The sequence below is a fragment of the Chenopodium album genome, chromosome 9, assembly GCF_948465745.1.
Source record: "Chenopodium album chromosome 9, dcCheAlbu1.1, whole genome shotgun sequence".
NCBI classification, from domain to species: domain Eukaryota; kingdom Viridiplantae; phylum Streptophyta; class Magnoliopsida; order Caryophyllales; family Amaranthaceae; genus Chenopodium; species Chenopodium album.
This window is the reverse complement of record NC_137842.1, coordinates 67,644,227-67,671,180: the sequence shown is the minus strand read 5'-3', so window position 1 is coordinate 67,671,180 and position 26,954 is coordinate 67,644,227. Positions and strand designations below refer to the sequence as shown.

The following is a 26,954-nucleotide window of genomic DNA, read 5'->3' as shown; positions in this document are numbered from 1 at the left end:
GTATTCTTTGTCAAACAATATTTATATATCTAGTGTAGAAAAGGCTTTTCGTATCGATTTTTGGGATTTAGTGGCGATTGTAAATGATACGATTTCCCAAAATTATATAAATGTGCAAAAATAGTGTGGATATGTATTATTATGTTTTCCGTATCGATTTTATATGGGAAAACCATGGCGATTGTAAAATGATACGATTTCCTTAATTATTTCACAAACATACTTGCATATTGTAGCGAATGTACAATCACTACAAAATAATCGTTACGAAAAGACAATTTTCTTGTAGTGTAGCAATTGTGTGCTCCTGGGCAACAATTGTGGTTATGACCGTAGTCATGGTTATGGTGGTGGTAGATGTATCTTCCATTATATGGAGTAGCGGCGGGAAATATAGGAGTTGATATTATATCCCATCACCACCACCATGGATCGTTTGTCACGGAGGAACGACGGCTTGAGCTAATTTGGGATGGCGTAGCGGGGTAGAAAATCGAACAGGGGAAATTGTTGGCAAACTTTTATAATTAAACATATAATATTTTTAAAATGAACATTTTTAACATTTTTTAATGGTTGTAAATGAACATTTGTTTTTATTAATTGTAAATGAACATTTATTATTTTATAAATGAACATTCAATTATGGAGCATTAAAATTAACCTATTGCGGATAACATGTTACAGTTTAATTATTTGATCAATAAAACAAACAACTTTCAAAGGATATTTTTGAAAAATAAGCACTATGTATCTAAAAGTCAATAACATAAAAAAAAATTAAGATATGTCAATTATAAAAATATTTAAAACTATGCAAATGAACATATAGAAATATGAATATATAAATGAACATTAATTATATTAATAATCTATTAACATGTGAATAACATCGTACTGATATATAAATGAACATTTACCAAATTGAAAATGAACATCCATAAAATAGAACTTTCCGCTACGAACTAAATTTACAAATCTATATTCATATGAAATAGATTAAATTATCAAGAAAATTGCGAAAATTTAACTCTTTTTTTTTAATTTTTTGTGTCCAACAATTTTATAAACTAATAACATACCACAAATTTACAAATCTATATTATACTTGTGTTTTCGTTTCAAAAATCAACAAAAACACTTACAATTTCGATTTTCGATTTTCGACTTTGTTTTGGTAATTTTTCCAACGAAGTGCAAAATTTTCTCATATATTAGACATTGTGCTTGATTATTGCAGAGAACTGTAACTTTTTATTGAAATTTATTTGCAAATATAAGATTTTGATGAGAGAGAAAATGGGGAAATAAAATGAAAAGATGAAGAGAGAGAATTTGAATGGTGGATCGATTTTTCTTTTTTTTATTTTATTTATTTTTTTTTTTTTTAATGTAGTTAGTGGGGTATAGATTGTTACTGTAGCAAGTAGGTAGTATATGGGATGTAAGGAGTTGGTGGAAGGAAGACTAATAGTAATACAGAACCGTTTTGCATGAGGGGTGTAGGTAGAAGACCCTACACTAGGGTGTAGGGCTCAATAACTATTAATATTAAGAGGCCTGGTTTAAGCCCAAGAAGCAAGTGTGCTTATAATCTACGGAGTATGTGCTAATAATTGGGGCCCAAACTTTCTTTCTTCATAGGACCATAGCTAGGTTGCACGAAAACGGAAACGAGAAACTGAAACGCGGAAATGTAGAAATGGGGAAACGTAGTTTTTAAAATTAAAGAAACGAAGGGAAACATGAGATACTTAATATACATAAAATAGATTATAGAGAAATCACATGTTTTTATAAGAGGAAGAATAGTAAATGAAAATAGAGTTATGTAAATTGAAGCTCTCTTGAAAGAGTAAGTGAGTTTAAAGAGTAAGAATTAATAATTTTGTTAGAAATATTTTTTTCAAACCAATGAAACATTATTAAATATAAATTAGAGTTTCGGAAAAGTTTCCACAAATGTCTGAAACGAAAAGGTGTTGGAAACAGGAAATGCAAACCCTCAAAAGAGTTTCCGTGCATCAGAGGGTCATATATATAGTCAATGTAAAATGAAAAATTAAGACCATGGATGTGAGTCTTTAATCAATAAAAGTTGTACTTTCACCGTTTTCAAAAACTTGTAATAAAGGGTCAATTTATGTTAAAAATATAAATTATTAGAAAGGAGCTCGTGACGATAAGCACACGTCATGCATGATACATATGTACCCCACCTCACCCTGTCTTGCATCTTTCTCCATGCAAACACGTCTCAAATTAAGAGCAACATTTTAAATAAATTTTTTATCTCTCACAAATATTCTCATTTGTTACCCAACTACAATAGTTGGGTAGTCATTATATTTCAAAAAAAAAAATATTCTCATTTGTTGCAACTATTAAATAACGGAGTAAACTATGATAGCAATTACTTGTACCTTATATTTTAGTACTTTCATATCCATTCAAATACATTTTCAAACATTGCTTTATTCACATCAACTAATTTTTGCTAAACTTATGTTTTTAAAGCTGAACTTATTAATTTTTTTCTAAACTGAACTCATTTTTACTTAACTAAACTTATTTAGGTTAAAATCTTAACAAATGTCTCAAGGATTGAACTTAACGATACTGAACTTATTTTACTAAAACTTATTCAAATAGGAATAGGACCTTAATTTTTTTTTTAATTCTTTAAAATGAGAAAGTAATGAAGACTCCTTCCTTCCACTTCCTTTCATTTAATTTTTTTTTTTTTAATTTCGAACCAAACATTCTTTCAATTTCCTTTCTTTTGGATCCAAATCCCTTCTACCAACCTTGTTAGGGATTTCATATTACCTATTTAATAATTCAAATATGTTAAAATATTCTATTTAGTCATTTTATGTAACTTTAATTAATAAAAGCAGACTCTTATTATAATAATTTTGCAAATGCAATGGTTATTTAAATAAATAAAAAATCGTGAAAGCAATGGGAACTGCATATGAAGTTGATTGTTTAGATTAAGTACAGCTTTGTAACAAAGAAAGTACATTATGTTTACTGATCAAGTAATCATTGATATGTTCTAGTAATACAATCAAGCAACTGTGACTCACTCTAGTGATATTAACCTTAATTTGATCAGCATGTGACAAGCTCCCAATTATAGATTAGTGCAAATTCCAGAACTGCTCAAGCTTGACTCAGAGTAGAATAATGTCCTGAAATTATCTTTGTTGCTACAACATTATTAGCAGCTTCGGTACAATGAACTTCATCCCAATATATAGACTGACACATTGCTGCAGATGCTTGAGCCTGGTTGCCCACTTGTCGCGTTTTTGTCATAGAAGTATGGAGCCCCATGACCACAACAGGCTCCAAATTGATTCTTTAACAATTTGATGATTTTGTGTGCGCTAATAGTATACTTTTGTACTTAAAAAGAGCACAGCAAGCTTTCAATTAAAGGATAATTATACCATATTTTTCAACATAGATTATGACAGCATCGTCGTACACCGATCTTAGATTTGAGAGGAGCAATTGACAAAGATGTACACATCGCACAACCATTGATAGAAATCTGAATTCATGAACAAATTGTCTACCTGTCTTCCATGCAATGAAGCTTTAAATAAACTTAAAAAATGACTAAGAGATAACGCAGAATATCCAAGGTTTGAGAGAGCATCCACTTATATCTCAAGGTTGTTCTGCTTCATACCCTCCAAATTAACACTACAATTTCCATGCATGCAGCTAAACTATCAACCTAAATGACAAGCATGTACAGATTCAAATCAGATGTTGATCCACCAAGTGTAGACACCCAGGTGCAACTTCATCAAGCATTGCAAATCTTAAGGTCTTGCATGTCCTATAACACTGTGTCAATACAAAACTTTTGAAGACTTAAAAAGGGCCCCTATATTGATAAATTTCTAGCTAGCACTGTCATGCAATTTGAAAGGAAACAGACTTACAGGCTAACAGCTAAGTTTTGTAGCTTAGAAAAGTTACAAGAGAGCAACCCTTATTCCAAAGTCACTTCAATTCAAATCACAAGATAAAACACGTCACTTGAGCTACAACATCCAAACCAATAACCATGCCAATAACAAGGAAGACAATAGAAAAAGGTAGACACACTGGAGTATTGCCAGAGCAAAAGAAAAGAGAAGTGATAACTGAAGCAAAAAGGAGAACAGACTCCCCCAATTTCAACATCTATTGCACAAATCTTTACAACAGATTTTCAAGATTAGAACACGATATCAGGGAAGCCTTTGCATATCAAAAGAATAACACTAATTCTGCTCAGCTTCCCTAACCACCCTCCCCCCCCCCCCCCCCCCTCCTCCCCTCTCGCGAGTGGACAGCGCCCATAGCATCATCGTCTATTTCATATAAGTCACTTCTAGTATTATTCTGATCCAGAAAGATAGCAAGAATAATAAGCTGTATTTAAGGTCCTTTAAAGTGATTTGGCAAAAGTTGCAAGAGATCAAATCAAAGATGCGAATCAAATAATTCTTATTTCACTATACTCTAAAGTCTAAACTAATAAGCTCGTTTTTTACTAAATTAATATTAATATAGCAAATCGACACCAGTTTAAATCCTGTTCCTTCTACCTCAGGATCCTGGTTTTGAAAAATCTAAATTTACATTTCAAAACTATCAGAGATAAGGAAAAAAATTCCTTGCTAAATTCTCATGTAAAAATTAGCACATATTAAACGCATCATTTAGTGTAAATTTCAACGACTTTCATCTCGCAACCCTTTATTTCAATTATTCGGCTAAATCAAATAATTGAGCTCAATTAGTTGCATACTAAAAAGAGCTAGAAACAGCAACGACGTAATCAAAGCAGCATATAGTGTAAATTTCACCAATTTTCCTCCAGGTATATCTATGTTAAGTTCTTCGCCTAACTAAAATAATTCAGCTAAAAGTAGTTGCACAAACTTAATTCCTTGACAAATTGATTAGGAAAATAATATCCAAAAACAGCAACAATGCAATCAAAAATTCAAAAATTAAAAATCAAAAGGACAAATCATGAGAGAGAAATAAATTACCTTACAATGCCAATTCTCATGATAGAAATGGCAGACAACACGATCATTGCTTATGCACACGAAAACATCCAATTCGATCAAGATCAGTGCCTTTACGACGATGCAGAGCATGTTCTACAGGTAAGCAGCCAAAGGGCCTTACGTTGTGGATCCAGGATTTTCTCCCACCATATATGGTAGTTTGTCTGTATCACATCAATCACCTTTAAAATGAGCATCAAAATAGTCCCCAGAATAGCAAAACTAATTAACAGTTAGAGTGTTGACGGCTTACCTGCACAGCTAATCTGATTTCTTCGAGAAGGGATGGAATCTTTCGAGCAACAGGACCATAAGTTAAGTTTGATGCACGAAGAGCCTTTACAAAATCGTTTTGTCCAATGTCAATTATATATAATGCACTGCGGAATCCTTCTTCATCGATCAAGTCCCTTGATCCTGCATAGAATGTAAGCAATAAGTCAACAGATTTTCTGATCACAGGTAACATTTCATAATTATGGACTTGTGTTCTACAGGAATAGAGAAACTACTGCTGCTAATAAGGTAAGAAGCTAGGCAAAGTATACCAAGTTACACGAGCTCAAGTGACTTGTTTTTAAAGAGTGATCTGGCGAACTTGAGCATTCAATGTAACTGGAAAGAACTCCGGCAGAAGGCTTGCACCCGCAACAGCAAAGTTGACTCCACTGGTAAAATTTGGTGACAGTAAATCCAATACAGTGCACCTGCCACAAAATTAAACATGAAACCAAGCTATTTCAGCTAGCTCTTCAATAAAACTTTTAGTGCTACAATATGACTGCTCAGCCCCAGAAGATAAACTTAGTAAGATTTTCAAAGCCCTATTACATTAAAAATCAGATCATATAGGATGAAAAATGAAGGAAGGCATCAAGTACAGATGTTTATAATAGGTATAGTGACAAATAACAAATAAAATCTTGATAGTTTGGATAGGCTATCCTTTTTTCTTTTTTTTTTCTTTTTTCTTTTTTTGAGTTTTACTGTATTATACACTTGCTACCATGAAAATCATCATATATTTTACATTAAATCGGTCACTTAAATTTTAGGAAGCAATAGGAATTAAGTTTGATTAATCAACAAGAACAAGCTTGGTACTATATGAAATCTTGCAGTAGCTTAATTAACCAAATTCATTAAACACTACATAGGCTAATGATTTTCATATGGATACATTTGTGCAAAATATCAAGTTTTTGCATACAATTGCGAGCTATGGTGCAACAAAATCAATAATCAGACAATATAAGCAAATTCTAAACATAAATTAGCAATATCAACTCACTCTTTCGCAAGAATTTCAATGGAAATGTAGCAAAGAAGTGAAGTGCCTTCATCCCAATCAAGACCAGGCCAAGAAAGATCACGCAACACAGCACAGCCTCCTCAGATTCCTTAGTAGACCTCTACATATCAGTATCCTCAATTCTCCGAACAAACTTTCCACCTTTCGACCTAAATACCGAAAATTTGCAGTATAAAAATTGCAAAACAAAAATAAAGTCAATTACTTTAATAGATAACCATACATGTAAAACTACGACAACCAGCATAACAAAAGGCTCACATGTCCATGATGGGTCTTCAAGACTTCAAGCCCCAATCCTCCACTCTACAATTGCCACCGATAACAAGCGCCTTGACAGGTACCTATTCAAATAATTAAAAAACAGAAGATAAGCTTACTAACAAATCCTAAACTTTTGAGAATGGATAGAGCTCATAGATCCCAGCTCCCACAATCAATCAATTAAGGCAATAACTTTCCTACACATCAACATATGAAAAAAAAAATTCATTTTCATATTCCAATCAATGACTATAAAATCATTCTAGCAAGACAATACTGAAACACACTTGGATCTTTGTCATTCATAAATTATATTATACACTTAACATCTTGGCCATATCCTATTATTATATAGAATTATTTTCTGTGTATAAAATGCTAGCAAGCATGGCATATTAAGAATAGGTAGTTTTCTCAACATATAATAGAAGTATAAAACTAAAGAGTTCACTGATCCTCAAAGAACCTTGCAGAGTTCCTAATAAAACACCTCGGCCTAGGATAGGTAGTCTACGAAACCATTGATAATTTCGTAAGACAAATGCATCTTCAAGTTTCTTCAGATTTATCAATATACATTATTTCAATGGACAAATTTTACCTAGTTCCTTTAAGTGTCAATTTTTGCAATGTCTCAAATAAACACCTTTGACATAAAAGCAATTCACCATCAAACACAGCTTTCTAAGGTGAAACTATCAAACAGCAAGGATAATCAATGTTCCAGAGCACAACGAACAACCAGGAACATAAAAAATTCAACTAAAACCAATTATACAAAGCCTTAAACGTCTAAAACCCAGATACAATTAGAAAATAATAACTGAATCAACCTTAATGACCAGCCACTCAAAAACAATCAACAACTTAAACAGCTCCAACCAACATAACGACCTTTGTTTGGGCTCATGGTAGCCCAACCCTCCTAAGCTATTTTGAGTTATTAGATACTCCCTCCGTATTCTAATGATCTGCACATATACTTTTTGGGAAAGAACAGGAATAATGTATTACTTGTATAACGGGAGTGGGGTCAAAACGCAAAAATAGATTGGAGAGAGGTAAATGGGATAAAAGTAAGGGAAAGTGAGAAAAGTAAGCGAAAGTGGTAAACCGACCGAAGCACAAACATATACACATATGAAACGGAAAAAGAAAAAACAACGGTGTGAGGCAACCATCAAGCGAACACTAAAACATAACATTTTCCAAGAAAAAAAAAAAAGACAAACAAAGGCCAACAAGAAAACAGATTCCAAGTGAAGCCAAAACCACACAAAGCCATGCAACTAAAACTCAGACAGACACCTCACAACAACTCAACAACACAGAACAAGAGAAAGAACACAGAATACATGGACCAAAAACCAATCCCCAGCAGACAAAGAAAGCAGGGCCTTCTAAACCAACCAGAGACGCACTACCCACCTCGCAGCGGAACAAAAGCAAAAAAAAAAAAAAAAAAAAAAAAAAAAAAAAAACAGAAACAGAAACAGAAACAAAAGAGTCTGCTAACCATTTGAAAAAGCAGGAGCAAAAGGAGAAGCCAGAAAGAACCGAACGGGACACCAAAGCTGAAAGAAATGCAGACCACCATTTACAAGAAAGCAGATCAGCTACTGACCAAAGAACAAACAAATACACATATGAAACGGAAAAAGAAAAAGAACAGTATTGAGGCACCCATCAAGTGAACACTAAAAAAGAACAAATCCCCCCCCCACCCCCCACCCCCCACCCCCCCCCCCCCCCCAACAAAAAAAAAAAAGGAAACACCAGCCTACCAAAACCAAGAGCAACATAAAACCAAACACAAGAAACATATCAGAAAGGACTTTCTGATGAAACTCTCCACAAGTAATCAAATGAAATCTTTGCAGATTGCTGCGCATAAGAGCATAATCAAGAGTTATTATTAAGTGGGTATTATATCTATACCAGCAACAAAAGTTACAATGTTAATGCAGCATTCATATCTATACCAGCAATAAGAGCACCATGCAGTCATTACCTTCTGCTTAAATGGACAGCCCAAAGAAAAGCAACTCCAGCTCCAGCTCCTTATCCTCGGATGCAGATCTTAATCATCAACCAAACAGCAATTAGTCCTTAGATATAAGGATCATCAAAGCTCTTTAACAGGTGTAGAACTAAGAACAAAAACTTTAAGTCAATGTACATATAATAAAAAGAATCACAGCAAGAATGGAGTTGTTGCTGAAAAAATGTGAAGAATGGAAATAACAAAGAAGCATTAATTTCATTATCAAAATTTATAATGCGGCTCCAGAATCTTTTATTAAGTTTGAACTTTTACTAAATCTACAAAACATCCATTATTCCATATAGTCAAGGCATTCGGTATAATATTACATCTAAAGTTATTCATTCTATCTCAAACTATCAATAATAATTATTAACATAGTACTTCATTACGAATATACCAAAGAATAAGCACATAACCAAATCGGAGTAGATAAATGTAGGTAAAGCAAAAATAAAATCCAATATACTGCCATTCTAAATTCTAAACCTTTTATCAAGTGAAGTTAAAATTACAAAGCAAGAACACCAAAACTCTAAAATTAAAGAGAGCGAAATAAGTTAATCATCATTGTTACAAGTAATACACAATTTTACTATTTTTATAGAACTAAAGATCTGAGTGATATAACTTAGTATACTTGAGAGATTTAAATGAGAGATTTAAATGACAGATTACCTAAACCTAAAAATTGATTTTGTTTGCAAATTCACGACCCTTACCCCATTAAGCAACAATATAAAAACCCTAAAACAAGAAAATCGAGCAAACGAACATGAAGGTCAAACAAACCGAACAAGGAAGTGTACAAAAAAAGTAGAAAGACCACAATCAAGAACACTATGGAATTATTCATTGTTAACATGACATGGCTTTGACTCAAGATTGCAGATCCAGTCAATCAAGTTTCTAACTCACACACACCAACATATAATAAACAAATTAAAGAAAGAAAATAACTCGGAGGGACAACGCAATATTGTGGAACGTGAATTTGCAACTTATTGATGCAAAAAGAATAATAACAATATTAACAAGTAAAAACTATAAGAAAGATGACAAAAATGATCAAAACAAAGAGACTAAACAGCTTGACAATTCGAAGATATTCTAAGACAATTTAACAAAAATTAACATTAAGACATACAGAAATGAAACCAAAACAAATTACCAATACAAAATATGAGTAGTGCCTGCAATTGAAGGTTGATTTGAGAGGTGTTGGCAGCTCCAACACTGCGTCTTTCTCTGTATATCGGCTATCCTTTCTAATTTGAATAACATAAGAAAATAAAAATGGAACACATACATGAGCAACAATAATAGTCAGATACACATCGTCACATCAAGTAAATTCATGATTTGGGAGCATAGTAGAATATTGCTTACTTGGGTAGCATTCAATCGAGCAACTCTCCACTTTCACACAACCTGATTACAAATGATAATCAACACCATATCAGTAACAAGACAATAGGTTAGTTGACAAAAGTGAGGAAAAGTTGAATGCCTCTTTTAAAGGAGAATACATAGCAGGCATCCTAAGATGCAGGATCTATCATTGAAGAGTATGAAAGTGTCTAGGGTGAAAGTGTGAAAGTGCCAAAGCACACTGTGCTTAGGTGCTCGGCACAAAAAACTGGCTCAAGGGCTGCACACAATCATCAACAAATTTTGCCACCAAAACCTACCTATGGATCAAAGCACATCTACCCACAAAAAACTGACCGCAACTTTTGACAGTTTAAAAATAAAATTTATAACAAATACGATGATTTGCCCTGGCCCAACGAATACAGTCATGGACAAGAAAAAATGAAAGGAACAGAACAAGTCGATGAAAGAGGAACCTTTGAAGCACAGTTTCTCGTTCGATGTTACACCGTGCGAAGCCAACAAGCCATCAATCCAATACCGACCATCATGCCCAATATTTTCACCCTGGAAAAACAAAAAGAACCCAGAAAACATGAAAACACAAAGAAGAGATCCTGAAACAACTAAACAAACAATCGCATGTTGACAGTATAAAATCTATAACAGTACGATAGATTTTTCCCCAAGACAAGTTAACAACTAAACAAACAATCGCATGACCAGGCGAGGATGATCAAACCCAAACCACTTCAAAACCCCAGCCGCTGAATGTGAACCCTAAACCAAGAAAAAAATCAAAAACTCCAAAACCAAATCATCCAGATCTAACACCACACTAAACCAACTCAATTAAAGCTTAAAGGAAGAATTGAGAAAAAATTAAGAAAATAATTAAGAAAGGAACACAAAACTTTTAATCCAATGCAGCAGAAGTTGTACAAGAAAGCTTCTCGAGAACAACAAATCTGCAGATAGAAGACGACGAGATCTAGAACCCGAGAAAAGGCAAAAGTAAACCCAACAATAGCAAAAAGAAATAACAATAATAAAACGAAGACCCAATAACAAAAAGATGATAAGAGAGTAAAAAGCAACCTTCGGATGACCTGCCGGAAAACAAAACAGGGACGACACAGTTCAGATCTGACCACGAAGAGAGAAACAGACTGAAAGAGAACGAGACTAACCGACGACGGCCCTGCGGGGCGGAATAGGTAGCATGTCTCCAAGGCGATCTCCAAGAATTTCGACCATGATGAGAGGGAAACTATTGACAGCGAAACTATCGAAGAAAATGAGTGGAGGAGGGAAGAGGACAGCAAAACATAACTGAAAAAGAAGTGGCACAGAACGTAAATAAGCAAAGAACCGAAGGGCAAAACCGGAAGTGGAAGTTACTGTTCATATGAACAGTGTATCCACCCTTGTTCACTTTTATAATGTACAGATACAATGATAGGGTTTTCTAGGAATATATAAAACATTCTAGAAAAAATATGGGGGGTATAATGGGCATCCACATAATATAATAATATTACGTGACACAAACAATTAATGTCAACAGCAAACTTGCAAAATTACTCACTAAACCTCTTAAGAAATTCAAAAGGTTATAAAATGACATACCGTGTATTAAATGTCTTAAATCACTAGGTTATACAGACTAAATTTTCCTAGCCTTGACAACTTTGATCATTTAAATTATAATCCATTCAATGGAAATTCATTTAAATTAATTCAATGGTATTAACACAATCCAAGCATCTGATACAATCCTTACCATCATGATAACCTATCTTGCATTTCTTTATGTTCTTGGATACAACGTAGAGCAATAATAACAGCTTCCTTGGTAAACGAAGACACACATTACATCCATTATCATGGGTTCTTTTCAAAATTACCCAAATTTAGGCCATACATTACATCCATTATCTATGTCAACAAATTTCTATTTATTTTTTTATTTTTTTAAATGGCCTTGAAAAAGATGAAACAGAAGAACAATGAAGTTACTGCATTCACTTTTATCAATTTTGTAAAATAAAGCTGTCTAAAGTTACCAATAGGCGTATATAATCTTTAGGCATTCCTGTGCTAAGGAAACTACTTGCATAAGCGGAGAAAACTAACCTACCCTAACTGTAGTATGATGTAATTCTTGATGATGTTCTAAACAAGCCTAATGTGTTTGCTTATTTATAATTTAAATGGCAAACCACACAAATACCCTCTAAAAAAGGAAAAGAAACAAAAAACAAAAATGTTGCATATATTATATAGTCTAGTTAGAAAATGTCGCTTCATTCTAAACAAACCTAATGAGTTTGCTTATTTATAATTTATATACTCAGTTTAAATATATCTGTCATACATTGTCCAAAGTACCCTGCTAAACCAAATAAGGCCTGAATAACTCCTTCACTAAACAAAGAACAAGCCCTTTTTTCATAGGACATGCAAAATAATATGCTTTTAATCAAGTGAGACAAATTATAGTATTAATGTGGAAGTTCATTGAATTAAGTGTAAATGAACACGCCTTCAAAATGCTTTTATAATGACATCTTATGATCAAACATAAACATATAGGAACTACAAACCAAATCACTCATCTTAAATTGGAAACATTGGTACCACGAGTGTTTATTCAATGGAAAAGAACCCTTTAAAATCCTCTCTAAATCAGCCCTTCTTCATGGCTTTTAAAACCCAGAAAACCCCCAAATAAAACCAGAAAAAACACTCCTCAAAACCTTTAAATCTTATTCAAATTACCAAGACCCAAAAAAAAAAAAAAAAAAAACCATATAAATAAAGCAAAACAGTTGCTAAAAACTCAATCTTTGCAAAGAGTTTGTGATCCTCATAATGTTTTGTAGAATCTATATTGATACTCCATCTAATAACAAGTATGGAGGTAATAAATTACACTGAAGTTCATTAGGAAATTCCCCACGTCAATTTATAATATAACTTTATTCTTAACCATGTGTTTTCCTAAATAAATGTCCATTACCATCATATCTAATATTAAGCGGCAGTGATCTTTGATGACGAGAAGCTTGTAGGTAAACAAGCATTACCATGGTTATGAACATGACGCTTCTCTTAAAATTACATACAGCCTCATTAACATTACTGTCATTTATTATCTCTCACCAAATGATTTTTAAGGGCCATGTTTGGAATGAGGAGAAACAAAGGTACAAGATAGTTAATATATTACCAGACAGGAAGGGTTGACAATTATTACCCTCATTAGGTAGTAATCTATTACCTTCTCTTCCTCCTCTCTCTTCCACCAAATACTTATGATCACCTCGCAACCATCCCATTTGCAACCCCTTTATGAATATTACCCTGATGTCCCCGTTCTAAGCATATAGTAAGTCATAAGTCACTATGCAGTTATCTAGTTTCACTCATTCACTACTGCTAATGAACATTTTGCAGGCTTCTCTTTGTTCAATAATATCCATAAAAGTCTTGTAACTAAGTGCTCATCTAGGCTGAGCTAGATAGCTTTGGTTGCTATTAGCTCATAATCACACCTATAAACCACACAGAGGAAAAGCCACTGTGCTATTTAGGCATTTAGGAACCTCCGTGTTTTTTCTCTTCAAAATGACCTTTAAACATTATCTATAGCCAGTCAGCCAATAACATACGTTCCTCATGTTTAATAAAATGATAATTATTTATGTTCCAACCATCAGCTGAAAATAACCACCTATACAACAACATAGCCTTACAAAGTTATCTTATAAATCATAGCATGGAAACCATATATAAGGGAAATAAGAAAAATCCAATCAAATAACATACAATGATATGCATACAACACATAGTGAAGGCTAATTTTCATATGGTTAAAGATGAATAATACTCAGAATATGGGAGCATTTACAAATTTACCTGAAGTTGATATGGATCTGCCACCATAAGGAGAAGGGAGGGCTTATGAACTCATTACCATAAGTCATGGGTTATCCTTATTATCCATTCCTGGAATTTGGACAGGGGAATATCCAAAAGGCATTGGCACACTCCCTGGAGCTGAGAGTGTGGGCTATCCAAAAGGCATTGGCAAACTCCCTGGAGCCGAGAGTGTGGCCTAAGAGGCTCACCATTAGTAGGAGTGCTGCTGATATCCCGATAGAAACTATATTAGGCAATTTATTTTTTCATTCGCGAGGAGCTGGATGAGAAGAAACTCTCACGTCCGGCGCTCAACGGACCCTTTTTTTGAGATACAAACCCCTTTTTTAATTTGAAAGCCATATTTCGACCCGGACGTTTTCTGTATCAAAAGTGTCATGATATGCAAGCAGCCTTCTTTCTACCCATCCCAAGATAGCACTCAGAAATTTAGAGTATACTGTATCCCTCGTTGTCTTTGCATCCCTTGCTACTTCTTTTAGATGACCATCTGCAGTTAGGAGTTCCAAGTTCAACTTGACCAGTTGCAACAAAACGATTACAAAGAACCCATGTAAAACAGAGGTTATGCAACAACTGGATAATGCCAAGAATAGGCCAAGTTTTCTTGGTCCATAAGTTCATCAACCTCTTCAATAACTGTTGATACAGAGAGGGAACCCATCAGCCCAATGACAAGAATCAGACAATCCATCAGCTGCTCTGCAAGCCAAAGCCACTACAGCACTACGAAGAACTTGCATTGATTCGTTATTATACTGGTCTCTCCAAAGCTCCACGAAGAAACTTTTGAAAGTTGGGCAGCAACTTCAGCTTTAAGATCAGCTTCAACAATCGTCCAATTTTGTTTTTGCCATGAGTCATACTCTTGCTGAATGCTGATCAGTAAAGTCTGACAACTTCAGCTGTTGTAGCAGCTCAAGTGGCAGTACCAAGTTATCAATACGCTTTCCAAGCTGTGACAAGAACATTAAATCAGTCACTGGATCAGTTAAACTTTGGTTAATGTCTAAGACCCAAACAAAATACTTCCTCTTATCCATGCTGCATAAAGATCAAAGATAATAGCAAATGCATTGAATTAAAAACAAGCTGAGTTACCAACTCAAGCACTTTCAACGCTTCCTCTCTGCAACATGCCTTGCTCAGTTCAGCCTCAACAAGAACCACTTCATCAACAAGGGTCAGGGGCCATTAACATACTGAGAAATTGCAATACTGAAGTCCCAGGAAGCCGAATACATTCTGAAGTAGCAAGAATTCAATATTGTGTCCAAAAAAAACACTCCGAACTCTCATCTTTCTTTCTAAACTGATCTATCATTCTAAAATGCATCTTAATTCTTCTACAACATAATTATCTTAATTATTTTTAGAAAACAAGTATTCAGCGTCCAGAATTTCAAGTGAAATAACATCTTAATAAAAATGATAAGTCTTTACTGTTTAGCAATGCAACATGCTGCCTGAAGATTATATCCAGAACTCTCAAAGCTTTGTTTCACAATTAAGAATATCAAAAGTTCTTAGAAATCCAGATAAAAATATTAGGCATATATCAACATACATTGTCACAAAAGGAAAAAATGTTATGCATCTATTCATGGCTAATGCCAATATCAACATTAATATCAAAGTACAGCAGCCACAACCAACAGGAACAGTCACTTACAAACAATCTACCTTAGACCTATATTAAAGTTCCACCTAACACATAACCTTCTTTGCACAATTTAACAAAAAAATCTTCCAAATAGCAAGGAACCAACTGACTGGTAGCAAGTTCAATATACTGACGATTCAAATAATCTTCACTGTCAGCCTTTTGAATAAAAGGATCTCCGGTTCTTTGACTCCTATCCTTGAAATGTGCATGCACCAATCTCACATATCCGAGAAAATGTTTTTGATACCAATTTGGAGCATCATCAGTGCCAACAGAGTTGTAGGAGTGTCCTACGCTACCACCAGTGTGAGAGGAGTGTTTTCTGGTATACGCTTTGCAAAATCTTGTTTAACTTCGACAAGATATAAGAAATTATCATGAATTTTCGAATCCAAAGAATTCCTTTCAGGTGCAGACTCACCCATAAAAGAGACAAACCCATCATTAGATAGAGGTGTTGATCCTTGAACCCACTCCTTATACACCAGCTCGTAAAAACCAAATCGTGCAGACCAGTCCCAAAGGCTAGGGTGATTTTTAACCACAAAACCATTTTCCGTTTCCATTGTCTTCCTTAAATGCAGCAAACCATCAGGCAACTTAACCCCACCCAAAATTTTATTGAAAATAATCCCATCCAATCTCAACATATCAAGTTTGGCTGACTTTTCTTTCAAAACTTTAGCTTCATCCTCAGCTGGGTTCGTGTTTCTAAAAGTCAAAATGCAATCCACATCAACCACATATTTATCCGACATCAAATGATACTCTCTTTTTTTAAAAAGAAAGTTCTCGGTGTTATGTAAATAACCATGAAATTCATCAGCAGCGTGAAAATCAACAACCGCTTTTAAGATGCTCCTTATGATCAACCTTGGATTATCATCTAAGCGCCTACTATCCCAATTGTCCATGCAATCAACTCCATTTTTTTTTCGAATCTTCTTGATTCCAAACATCATATAAAGCAGACCAAAGATGAAGGTCTACTTTTTCTTTCCTTTCCAGCCAATCTTTCAGTGTAAAATCATATTGAGACTTACGAACTCTTCTTTCATCGTTAACACAGTTGGTCTAGGCTTTTCATCTTCTTGAAGTTCTTTTACTTTTACTTCATCTTCGTTCACTTCGTCAACTTCCATATCATCTGCTACTTGCACTTTTTCCACCACTTCTGCTACTTCCACTTCCTCTTCTCCCAAATCTTCTATGTTAGCTTTATGTACTGGAGATTTAGCACCCACATTTTGTGCTTTAGAAGCAGGTCTCTTCATCTTCTTATCTTTTCGCTTCTTAGTTTTTTCCACCTGGAAATCATAAATCAAAAACTAACATATAACAAGCATAGAAACAATGTTATGAATTGCCAATGAAAATGATTTTTCAAAGTCATTATTTGTTTGTACTTTGAGATTTTTCAAATTCCCAATGGTGGATCCGTGCTTTTGAGAATCCTCAATAGTGTACATAAACTTTTTTTAATCTCAATGGCTTCCCAAATGTAGTTTTATGGATGGAATATTCTGTTAGATAACAAAATTTTCCATTAAATTTAACCCATAAAGAAAAATAAAAACCCCCACTTCCACCCAGCACCGCCTACCACCACCCAATCAGTGTATGAAAAGGCGCAAGGCGCACTGAGGCGCTAGGGGTCTTGGAGCCTAGGCGCAAAGAGCAGGCGTTAGGCGCGCGCCTTATCGAAGTGAGGCGCACTTTCACATAATTAAGCCTTTTTTCACTCATATGCATACATAACCCACTAAAATAAACCATCATAACACATAATAATTTAACAAAGGTTCTAAATATTATCATTTTAGATCATGTTTAATCATTTTAAGCAGCAAAAGATACTACATATCAACATAGTTAGCATTAATATGAAAAGGATATGGAAGATTGGCATTATATATAGTCTTCTTCTTGTGCAATGTCTTCCTCCATGTCATCTCCATCAAGTGATTGATAGCCTTCATCGTCTTCTTCCTCTTCTTCTGTTAGGATTTCATTGATTTAGTTAGAGCAAAAACAGCAGTGAATAGTGACCAACTAATAACAGCAGTAACCAGGAAGTAATGAACAAAGCAGCAAGGAATGCAAAGAACAGATTACAGAACAGCAGCCAGCAAATTATAAACAAAACAACAAGAAATGCAAATAATAGAACTGCAGCAAGAGATGCACAGGCTAGGAAATAGCAAAAACAACAAAAACAATGCCACGTATATAATGTATATATTACTATAAAAGAAACAAGACAACACATATTAAAGGGAAGAAAATGTATGTTTTATAATAATAATAATAATTATTATTATTATTATTATTATTATTATTATTATTATTATTATTATTATTATTATTATTATATACATTTATTATTATTTAAAAATATTTTTATAAGTTAGTGGCTGTTTTGTCAATAAAATAATGGTGGGCATGTGATATTTAATGGTGGAAATTGGAAAGCAATAAATAAGTGGTCCATGGAAGAGATAAATAATGATTAAGAAAATAAAAAGTTGAAAACTTCCTCCTCTATATAAGAGCAGTTGAAGATCAGTAAAAAGAAAAAGAAGATGAGAGAGAAAGAGATGAAAGTAAGTAAAAAAAGATGGAGAAAAGATAGCACATAAAGAGAGTACCTTTTTGCTTTCTTCTTCTTTCTTCTTCCTGCTTCAACGTGATACTGCTACTTTCTTCAATGTTCCATTTTCAAGCTAGGGCTTGCTGGGTGTACGTGTCTTCTCCTTTTCTCTCTCTTTTTTTTAACCTTTCATCTCCACCCTTCTAGACTTGTCAGCTCTCATAATCTTCAAATTGGGCTTTGACCCACTTTCTGATTGTTAAGGGAAGTGTAATAACATAGTAACATATAATATTATAATAATACAAGCATACACAATTTTCAACAGAAAAATTTAAAGAAGCACAATATCTCAACACCTTGCGCCTCAATGCCTAGGCGCGCCTTACCACAAATGCCTCGCCTAGACTCAATTAAGCGCTTACCCCCATGCGCCTTGAGCCTTAGCGCCTAGGTGCGCCTCAAGCGCGCCTTTTCAAACACTGCACCCAATACCATCGGCCTCCACCCCAATTCCACCTAACGACGCCGGCAAAACTCCCTGAACCCACCCAATACCGTCGAACCACCCTCAAACCCCAAAAACAACCCACGAAAACAGCCACCACCCCCTCAAACCCTAACAACAACCCACGAAACTGCCCACTACCCCTTGAACCACCCTCAAACACCCGACAGCCCATGAAACCCACCGAAACCACCCACCACAAACCGACATTACCCACAAAACCCCAAACCACCCATGAAACACTACCCCTTTTCGAGCCATACCAGCCACCTCCTTCCATCCACCCCCACCCACTTTCGAACAATTAAGGGATCTTTTTTGGTGGTTTACGTGGGGAGTTCAAAGGAGACAGGGATTGGGATAGTGGAGGTGGAAGGCGGTTGTGTGTTGACCGATTAGTTCTGGGGTGTATGCGATGGCAGCTAGTGGTTTAGGTGATAGCTGGTGGTGCTAGGGTGGTGATTGGCGATGGAGAGAGAAGAGAGGTGGTTAAGGTTAATATTTAACAGTTTTAAGCAAACACTAGTTTAGATATATTTTTGAGATTTAAAAAAATTTAGATACACCATTGAGAATTCGTTAAATAACAGGTACACCATTAGAAAGTTCCCTAGGTTTAATTACCGTAGGCTCGGGCAATGCATTTGTAGGTAGATAAGAGGCCTTCTCCAGTCTTGAAGAAAATTCCAAAGTCCAATCATGTACCCTATTTCATATTTCAATTACAAAATACAATATGTTAGATGATGGTGTAGAATAATTATGATCATGATCATAATCATAATCATAATAATCATCATAATCATAATGATAATGATAAGATTATGATATGTCAAATTATAAATGCTAATACACATGGCACATACATATTACATTTCACTCCAGCTGAAAAACCTAATGTCTTCCCCAAAGTATCCTTTAAAGTCTCCTGATTGTGCAACACCAATTTTAGTTAATCTGATAACTTAAAAAAATACAATTTTAAAATGAAATTTTGAACACAACTTACAACAGTTGTGTCAGAGCCATCTAAACCAAATCGAAAATTGTCTCCCCAGGACATTACCTGTAAGAGAACAAAAAGATTATTACATGTAAGAGAACAGAAGATATGATGTAAAAATTAAGATGAAAAATTCGATTAAAAAAAATTTCAAGACACTTAATATAACAATGTTATCAACTGATGCATCCACGATCTCAAAAAGAAGCCTAAAACAGCGATGATTAGCTTCTTTAACTAAGTAGTCCTCTATAATTTTGTGTTGGTATTCCTGAATAAGTATTTACAAGTTAAGCGTCATAATTAGAATTTGGTTTCCAAAACAAAACCAATAGTGATAATTTAGTACAATATTAATAACTTATAATACGTAGGTCAAAACTTTATAAGCCATATAACACAAAAGCAGCTAATAATATACTTTCAACTAAGATAAAATTGAAAGATAAAGGTAACAATGTTTGCATACTTTATTGTTCAAAAAACACAACTTTGTTGATAAAGGTGAGTTTTTTTAAACAACATGGTCATTAAAGGTACTTTTTGCAAAAAAAATGACATAAAAGGCATTTTCAGAAAAAAGTGGACATAAAAGGTGCATCCTGACTAAAAATTCTATTTTTAATTTCATCTTTGAATGTAGCCCTTTTTTACAATATGTATCACTTGTGTTTCTCTGCCTTGCCTTGCTGTCACTACATATCATGTTGTTGTTATCGGGAAAAAATTATGATAATAATTCCACCTTTTACTCATCTTCTCAAAACAGTCTGAGTTTAATTTTTCATTTTATATAAACCGACCTTTATACTTTATCCGCTTAAAATGGTCCCTAACATGTAGGCAATCTATGGTAACCCGTATAATAAGTTAATTGAGACATGTGTCATGCAAGGTGCAACAATCTCAATTTTATAATATTGAATAAAGAGATTAGACATAGATAATCCTCATCCTCACCTCTGGTACTACAATGATATCAAATTTTTCAAGATGACCAATCTGTCTTTGTACCACTGTTACATGATGATGTTCTGTAGCAACCTGATAAAGAGGCCTTTCTTTAAGATTCTCAATCTCATCCAAGGATCCGGATACCTTTGAAATTGACTGCTGACGGTCAGCGATCGTTTGTTTCACCCCAGCTATAAGATCTGTCTCTTCCTAAACGTAAAACATATGAAGTGCAAAACAAGAATCATTAATTAAAGCATGAAAAACACATTAGAATAAAAGGTAGAAGCATATAAACAAAAACAAAAAAATCTAGCAAGCTTTAAATAAATTAGATAAAACTCATGATTCAAAATACCTTGAAACCAACTAGACATATCTCTTCCTTTTGGAAAGGACATCTCTCCACAACAATGATTGAAACTGTTTTGGATTCATCATTAAAATCTTTCATTGGGCCATTTATACTCAGCTTCCATCCAAGATCAAAACATTTGAAAAGATGAACTATGAAAACAATGAATTAGAAAACGATATCTTAGTAATATATGTATTAATAACATATCAAAAGGAATAAAGTTGACATTAAAGTACTTCATACCTATAATATCACTTATAGCATTCACTGTAAGGTAAATGAACATTCCTTGAAGCTTTAAAGATTTCTTCACCTGCCACAACAACAAAAACAAAGTTTGAGAAGAATGAGGTTGAAAGTAGAACAAAAAGTGAAAGTAAAGGATAGGACAAGAGAAAGCATGGCAAACCAAAAAAAACCAGAAAAAAGTTTGAGAAGGTACTATGAAGAGGGCTAAAAAGAAGATGCAAAGAGAACATAAATGTTAAAGAAAAAAAATAACTATAAAATTAATAATAAAATAGATAAGAGAAATTTTTCTAAAACCTTATACTTCCTCCGTAATAAAATACATGTTACACTTTCATAATATATATGAGACATATTTTATTAAAGTGTAAAATGTATTTCGTTACGGAGGAAGTATAAAATTTTCTAAGATAGAAAAAATTGGCATCATAAATCCCAAGTTGGGGTGTTTCCCATCTTAATACCATATGTTCATTATTTCTAAATTATCAGTCCCAAGTTTAAATGCATTCTTGCCATCTTTAATTTCCTCTTTCCTCCTTAACCTCACCCATCAAACAAAATCAACATTCAAAACCCACTGCAATGATGACACGTGCAACCTGACCACAACATCCATGAATGCCTACCCTATCCAACACCCTCACATCTTCAGCCTTGAAGATTGTTGTCTTATTGCCCAAGCATGATAACAACCTTCAATTCAATAAAGATAAAATTTTCATCAACCCACCTTCTCCAATACAACCTCAACAAAACAACCCAATGGTAATGAAATTTTGTTTCATTGTTTCTCACTTCCATAATCATGAAAATCAAACTGAGCTTAAATAAATATATTGTTTTAAGTCCAAAAGAATCATGGGTCGTGATGTGGAATTGTAGATCATAATGCTGTTAGTTGAGATGATTTTAGGGAGAGGAAACACTACCATTTAAAGGAAAAGGAAGGGGTTTAAGTAGGAACATAGTGCCCATTTCACTTATGTTTTCTTTGCTTTTCAAAAAGTCTGGCAGCAACATTAAGGAAGTAGGGCACTGCTAATTAGTGTTAGACAATTTTTATTTAAATTTCTATATTGTTGAAAATCATGTATTATTATGTCTCTAGTTCATATTAGAGTTAAAATAAAGCAAAACTCCGTTTTAATCCCATTAAAGATTAGGCAGCATTTTGATGCCCCATTATATATACATACTTCCTCCATTTTTTTATAGTTGCATTGCAAGAATTAAGGAGAGGATAGAGATAGAGAGAAAGAAATAATGGTACCCATGTGATAGGAGAGAAGTAGAGAGAATTAATTGCCAAGAAAAATGATGCAAGTAATTTGTAACTTCCTAAAAAGGAAAACGATGCAAATAAAAAAAAATGGAGGAAGTATATTTTGCTAGTAGCAATGGAACAGCCAGTTGGGATGGTGGCAATAAAATGGCTTAGATAGTCCAGAAGGGAAAAAAGGGGAGGGGAAGAAGATTGTTGCCTATCATCATCAAACTTCTCTCCAAAATCATGACATGTGCGTATATAACCTTTTGGCGATCTATGAGTTGTGATCAATATGAGAAGACTATCTCTAAACTTGGGATTATTAAGATGTAACCAAAACTTATAATTTCTAAAAGCAAAATAAAGCAATAATATATTATATTGTGAACATGCCGAAAAACAAACCTTCTCAAAATGTCCAGAAATTGTAAGCTTCGAATTAGATTTGTCAGAAATTTTAAGCAACATATCAGCATAGCCCACATCAATGACAGCATCACACCTCTTGGGCATATCCTATATTAAACATATTAATATTTAATGTTATAAAAAAATAACAAAAAGGCAAAAGGAGATAATAGTAATGATACGTAATTCTTACTGTATCACAATGAAAGTAATTCAAGTGGCAGCAAGTTTGTTCAATATGTTATGTGAGAGTCAGATTAGGGCACAGGAACAAAAATTAATTTTGTTTGTGAATTGGTGAGAATGTCGAATGATAGAATTAATAGAATAATGAAGGAAAAACAAGTGAATCTCAAAGCTTTATAAGAATTTAAAAATCTCAATCCAAATAGTTTGGTTTAACTAGAAAACCTTAAGCAATCTCAAGCAAAAGCAACAAACGTAATGTTTGATAAAAGATAAGCAACAACACACTTATACATATGGCACCACAGGAAAGTGAATAAAAAACTAAAAATTACCTAATATATGATAAGGAAAAAATGATATAATCCAAATACCACATGAGCTAATTATAGTCACTTTGAACCACATCAAGTAATTACCTTTGGCATAATGTCAACACAAATGTCAGTAATACGCTGTTTCAACTTTTCGGTGACATAAGTGCTTAGAATCTTGTGTAAACAAGAAGTGCACTCAAAACTGTTAACCTTAATCTGTGTTTTCACCCTGGTACCAAGAAATGCATCCAGTTGGAAAAAATTGCAATTCTTTGGCAGAGGGAGATCTTTTAAGGATGGGAGTGGATGAGTCTTAACATCCAATTGCCCTGATGACCCTGCAAATTCAGGTAACAATATATAAACAAATTTGAAAAGATAGACTAAAATTTCATCAGCAAGAGAGAGAAAAATGGATAAGGATGAAAAGATACAATCAGTTCAGCTCAGAATAGAAATGTCAATATAGTAAGACAACGTAAAGTTGGAAGCAGTTAGCTGTGTAGAGAAACTACGAAAAAACTGAAACATTTCCTAAAGTGACCACACCACCACAGCGAGCACTTATGCCACTTCAAAAAAAAAAAAAAAAAAAAAAAAAGACCCACAACCTTCTCATCATAATCTTCACATATACATTAGCTTATTAGAAGAAAATCAGTCAACATCTACGATTAAACACGATATAATATTATTAACAATACAAATAAGCTAAAACATCCCCTCAACAACCACACATTTTTTCTGTTAATAAATTAGAAAGACAAAGCAAACAGAGAAAGAGAATGAGAAATGAAAATAAGATTTCAAATCAGAATACAGAAGATAGGCACGCGTACATGTTGGACAAGAATACACAGAGTCATATATGGCCATCTTTTCATGCTCTGACATATCAAATACAACAATGATGTTTCAAAATTCCAGATTTCAGAAAAAAAATTCAGAGCACACACATTTGAGAGAAAAACAAAAACAAAACAAAACAAAAAAATATTTCCTCTTATTGCAGTTATTATTGAATGTTCTCTAAGAACATGAATTCGAATATAATTAAAGTGACAGGCATCCAACGTTGATACACAAAGAACAAAAGATACCTCCAAATGATGGCCAAGTGCTAATGGAAGTAGAGAAGGCAACATCTTCTCCCTTCATCTTTTAATTCTAGAAAAACCAATTAAAACAAATTATGTTAGCAAAAAAAAATATCAGTACAATGTTAAAACACTGTTCTCTCACTTTCAAACTTCTCGCCTTCCACGAATATACTTGTTGCCCTTCAAAAATGCATGTAGAATCCTCTAATTTCTTAACAAGCCAGCAGATTCGAAATAACCAAACACTAAACAACAAATACAAACCTCTATAGTTTACATTTGCCACAAAAAATAAAAAGATAATTCAAACTAATCAAATCCAAACAAAACATGTGTAGAGATTTCCCTAATTATGTAAATCTAAACTCATTCAATTATAGAGAAGATATAATAAAAAATAAAACAAACTATTCTATTGCACTTCTCATTGACACTCTGATAAAAGGGACACCATATGCGCCATTGCAATGTAAGACTTAATTCTATTGCACTTCTCATTTACACTCATATATTACGTAAAACCAATAGATTCAACAACCTTAAACCCCAAACCAAAAAAAATACAGGTAGAGATCTATCCAATTATGTAAATCTAAACTCATTAAATTAAACAGAGAAGATATAAGTAAAACAATCTACCAAAAATCAGAAACTAGGGAGTATAAATCATCACCAACAGATATAAAAGGACTCCGTTTGCGGTATTGCAATAAGAGTGACACCAGAAAAACACAGCCATAGCCAGATTAACAAGTTTAACAGATGAACCGCAAAAGTGTATTAAACACGGATAGTTAGACAAAGTACCAAACAATATCAGCTCAATATCATACAATACAATCAAACAAGGATACAAGTAATGTACCTTGGCAGCAGTAAAGGTTGAAACGGACTGGTTGAATAGAGCAGCAGTGACAACTTGGAGGAGAAAGAACTGGCAGGGGCATGCCCAAACAAAAAATCACAAATAAATTCATAGCTAAACCATAAAAACTCCCAAAATTCAAGGATAAACATGACTCAAATCAAAAAACATAGAATAATTCATACCCACATCATGAAAACTACCAAATATCAGAAAATAAACAAGATCCAGATCAAAAAACACAATATCATTCATACCCATGTCATAAAAACTCCCAAATATCAGAAAATAAACACTTTATCAAGCAATAATATGAATCAGTTAGTCGAAATTTATCAACAAAGCGACAACAATAAAGTTTGTAGGATACTACTTTCAGCTATGGATGATAATTAAGTTGTGTTAAGGAACTCTGGAGAGTAGCAAACTAGACCTAGCAAAACATACAGGCAAACAAACAAAGTCGAATTCGAAATTAATCTTCAATATGATTATATGAATCAGTTTTGTTAGTCGAAATAAATTCATCAACAAAGCAACAATATGATTATATATAATAATAAATTATATGAATTTGGAAAATATGAAGGATGAACCTGTTTTTCTTATTTTCATTCATGGAAACCCTAATTTCTAAATGTCTAACTAAAAAAGGGAAAAAAAAAAAAAAAAATACAAAACATAACATGATGCAATCAAATCAAAAGTGAATGTTCCTAAGATTGATTGACCTGATATTATTTTCGATCGAATTAAAGACTCCGCACAGCACCGCGCCACGCCACCGCTTCCCGCCGTCCCTCGACAAGCCCACCCTGGTTGACCGCCGAAGTTCGAAACCCAACCCAACCCTACACTACACTACCCTGGTTAGTGTTAGTGTTAGTGTTAGTGGTGAATTATGAGGAACAGAACATATCAGAGGGAGAGAGAAAAATAAGAGCTCCATCCTTTTTACTTTTTATTTAACTAGTCGAGCAATCGCGCGCCAAAATGATATTATCGGGTGTGGATATTTTGGAACGTAAGTCTGTGTATGCTATTAATCGGTGTAGAGTGTTTTTCTTTCTTTAAATCAACAACCGCTTTTAAGATGCTCCTTATGATCAACCTTGGATTATCATCTAAGCGCCTACTATCCCAATTGTCCATGCAATCAACTCCATTTTTTTTTCGAATCTTCTTGATTCCAAACATCATATAAAGCAGACCAAAGATGAAGGTCTACTTTTTCTTTCCTTTCCAGCCAATCTTTCAGTGTAAAATCATATTTGAGACTTACGAACTCTTCTTTCATCGTTAACACAGTTGGTCTAGGCTTTTCATCTTCTTGAAGTTCTTTTACTTTTACTTCATCTTCGTTCACTTCGTCAACTTCCATATCATCTGCTACTTGCACTTTTTCCACCACTTCTGCTACTTCCACTTCCTCTTCTCCCAAATCTTCTATGTTAGCT

At 33.9% G+C, this 26,954-nt stretch overlaps 3 protein-coding genes across 12 annotated transcripts; all 3 read right to left on the bottom strand.

Moving 5' to 3' along the window:
• Window positions 1-2,958: 2,958 nt before the first annotated feature.
• Window positions 2,959-11,512, bottom strand: LOC145558915 (uncharacterized). 10 transcript variants are annotated; one of them, XR_014092618.1, is made up of 11 exons: window positions 11,177-11,512; window positions 10,555-10,645; window positions 10,094-10,135; window positions 9,876-9,972; window positions 8,672-8,739; window positions 8,177-8,234; window positions 6,658-6,740; window positions 6,376-6,545; window positions 5,633-5,791; window positions 5,338-5,501; window positions 2,959-5,248 (listed from the first exon to the last, which is right to left on the bottom strand). XR_014092618.1 is itself a non-coding variant. In XM_081620287.1 (11 exons), the coding sequence occupies exons 1-6, from the start codon at window positions 10,673-10,675 to the stop codon at window positions 6,703-6,705; spliced, it is 402 nt and encodes a 133-aa protein (XP_081476413.1). In that variant the 5' UTR covers window positions 10,676-11,512; the 3' UTR covers window positions 2,959-3,864; window positions 5,064-5,248; window positions 5,338-5,501; window positions 5,633-5,791; window positions 6,376-6,545; window positions 6,658-6,702. The 10 variants fall into 10 exon arrangements, 7 of the variants coding, with proteins under 7 accessions (XP_081476413.1, XP_081476415.1, XP_081476410.1 ...); XR_014092620.1 differs by having other exon boundaries at window positions 11,269-11,512; XM_081620287.1 differs by having other exon boundaries at window positions 2,959-3,864; window positions 5,064-5,248; window positions 9,898-9,972; window positions 10,555-11,512.
• A 4,034-nt stretch (window positions 11,513-15,546) lies between these two features.
• On the bottom strand, window positions 15,547-19,926 carry LOC145558913 (uncharacterized). The gene is made up of 4 exons (XM_081620282.1): window positions 19,797-19,926; window positions 19,654-19,715; window positions 19,412-19,493; window positions 15,547-16,996 (listed from the first exon to the last, which is right to left on the bottom strand). Exons 1-4 carry the CDS (start codon window positions 19,848-19,850, stop codon window positions 16,706-16,708), a joined length of 489 nt encoding a protein of 162 aa, XP_081476408.1. The 5' UTR covers window positions 19,851-19,926; the 3' UTR covers window positions 15,547-16,705.
• Window positions 19,876-25,648, bottom strand: LOC145558037 (uncharacterized). The gene is made up of 8 exons (XM_081619189.1): window positions 25,498-25,648; window positions 24,633-24,699; window positions 23,635-23,870; window positions 23,027-23,137; window positions 21,346-21,415; window positions 21,103-21,251; window positions 20,751-20,954; window positions 19,876-20,061 (listed from the first exon to the last, which is right to left on the bottom strand). Exons 2-8 carry the CDS (start codon window positions 24,688-24,690, stop codon window positions 19,876-19,878), a joined length of 1,014 nt encoding a protein of 337 aa, XP_081475315.1. The 5' UTR covers window positions 24,691-24,699; window positions 25,498-25,648.
• Window positions 25,649-26,954: the final 1,306 nt, after the last annotated feature.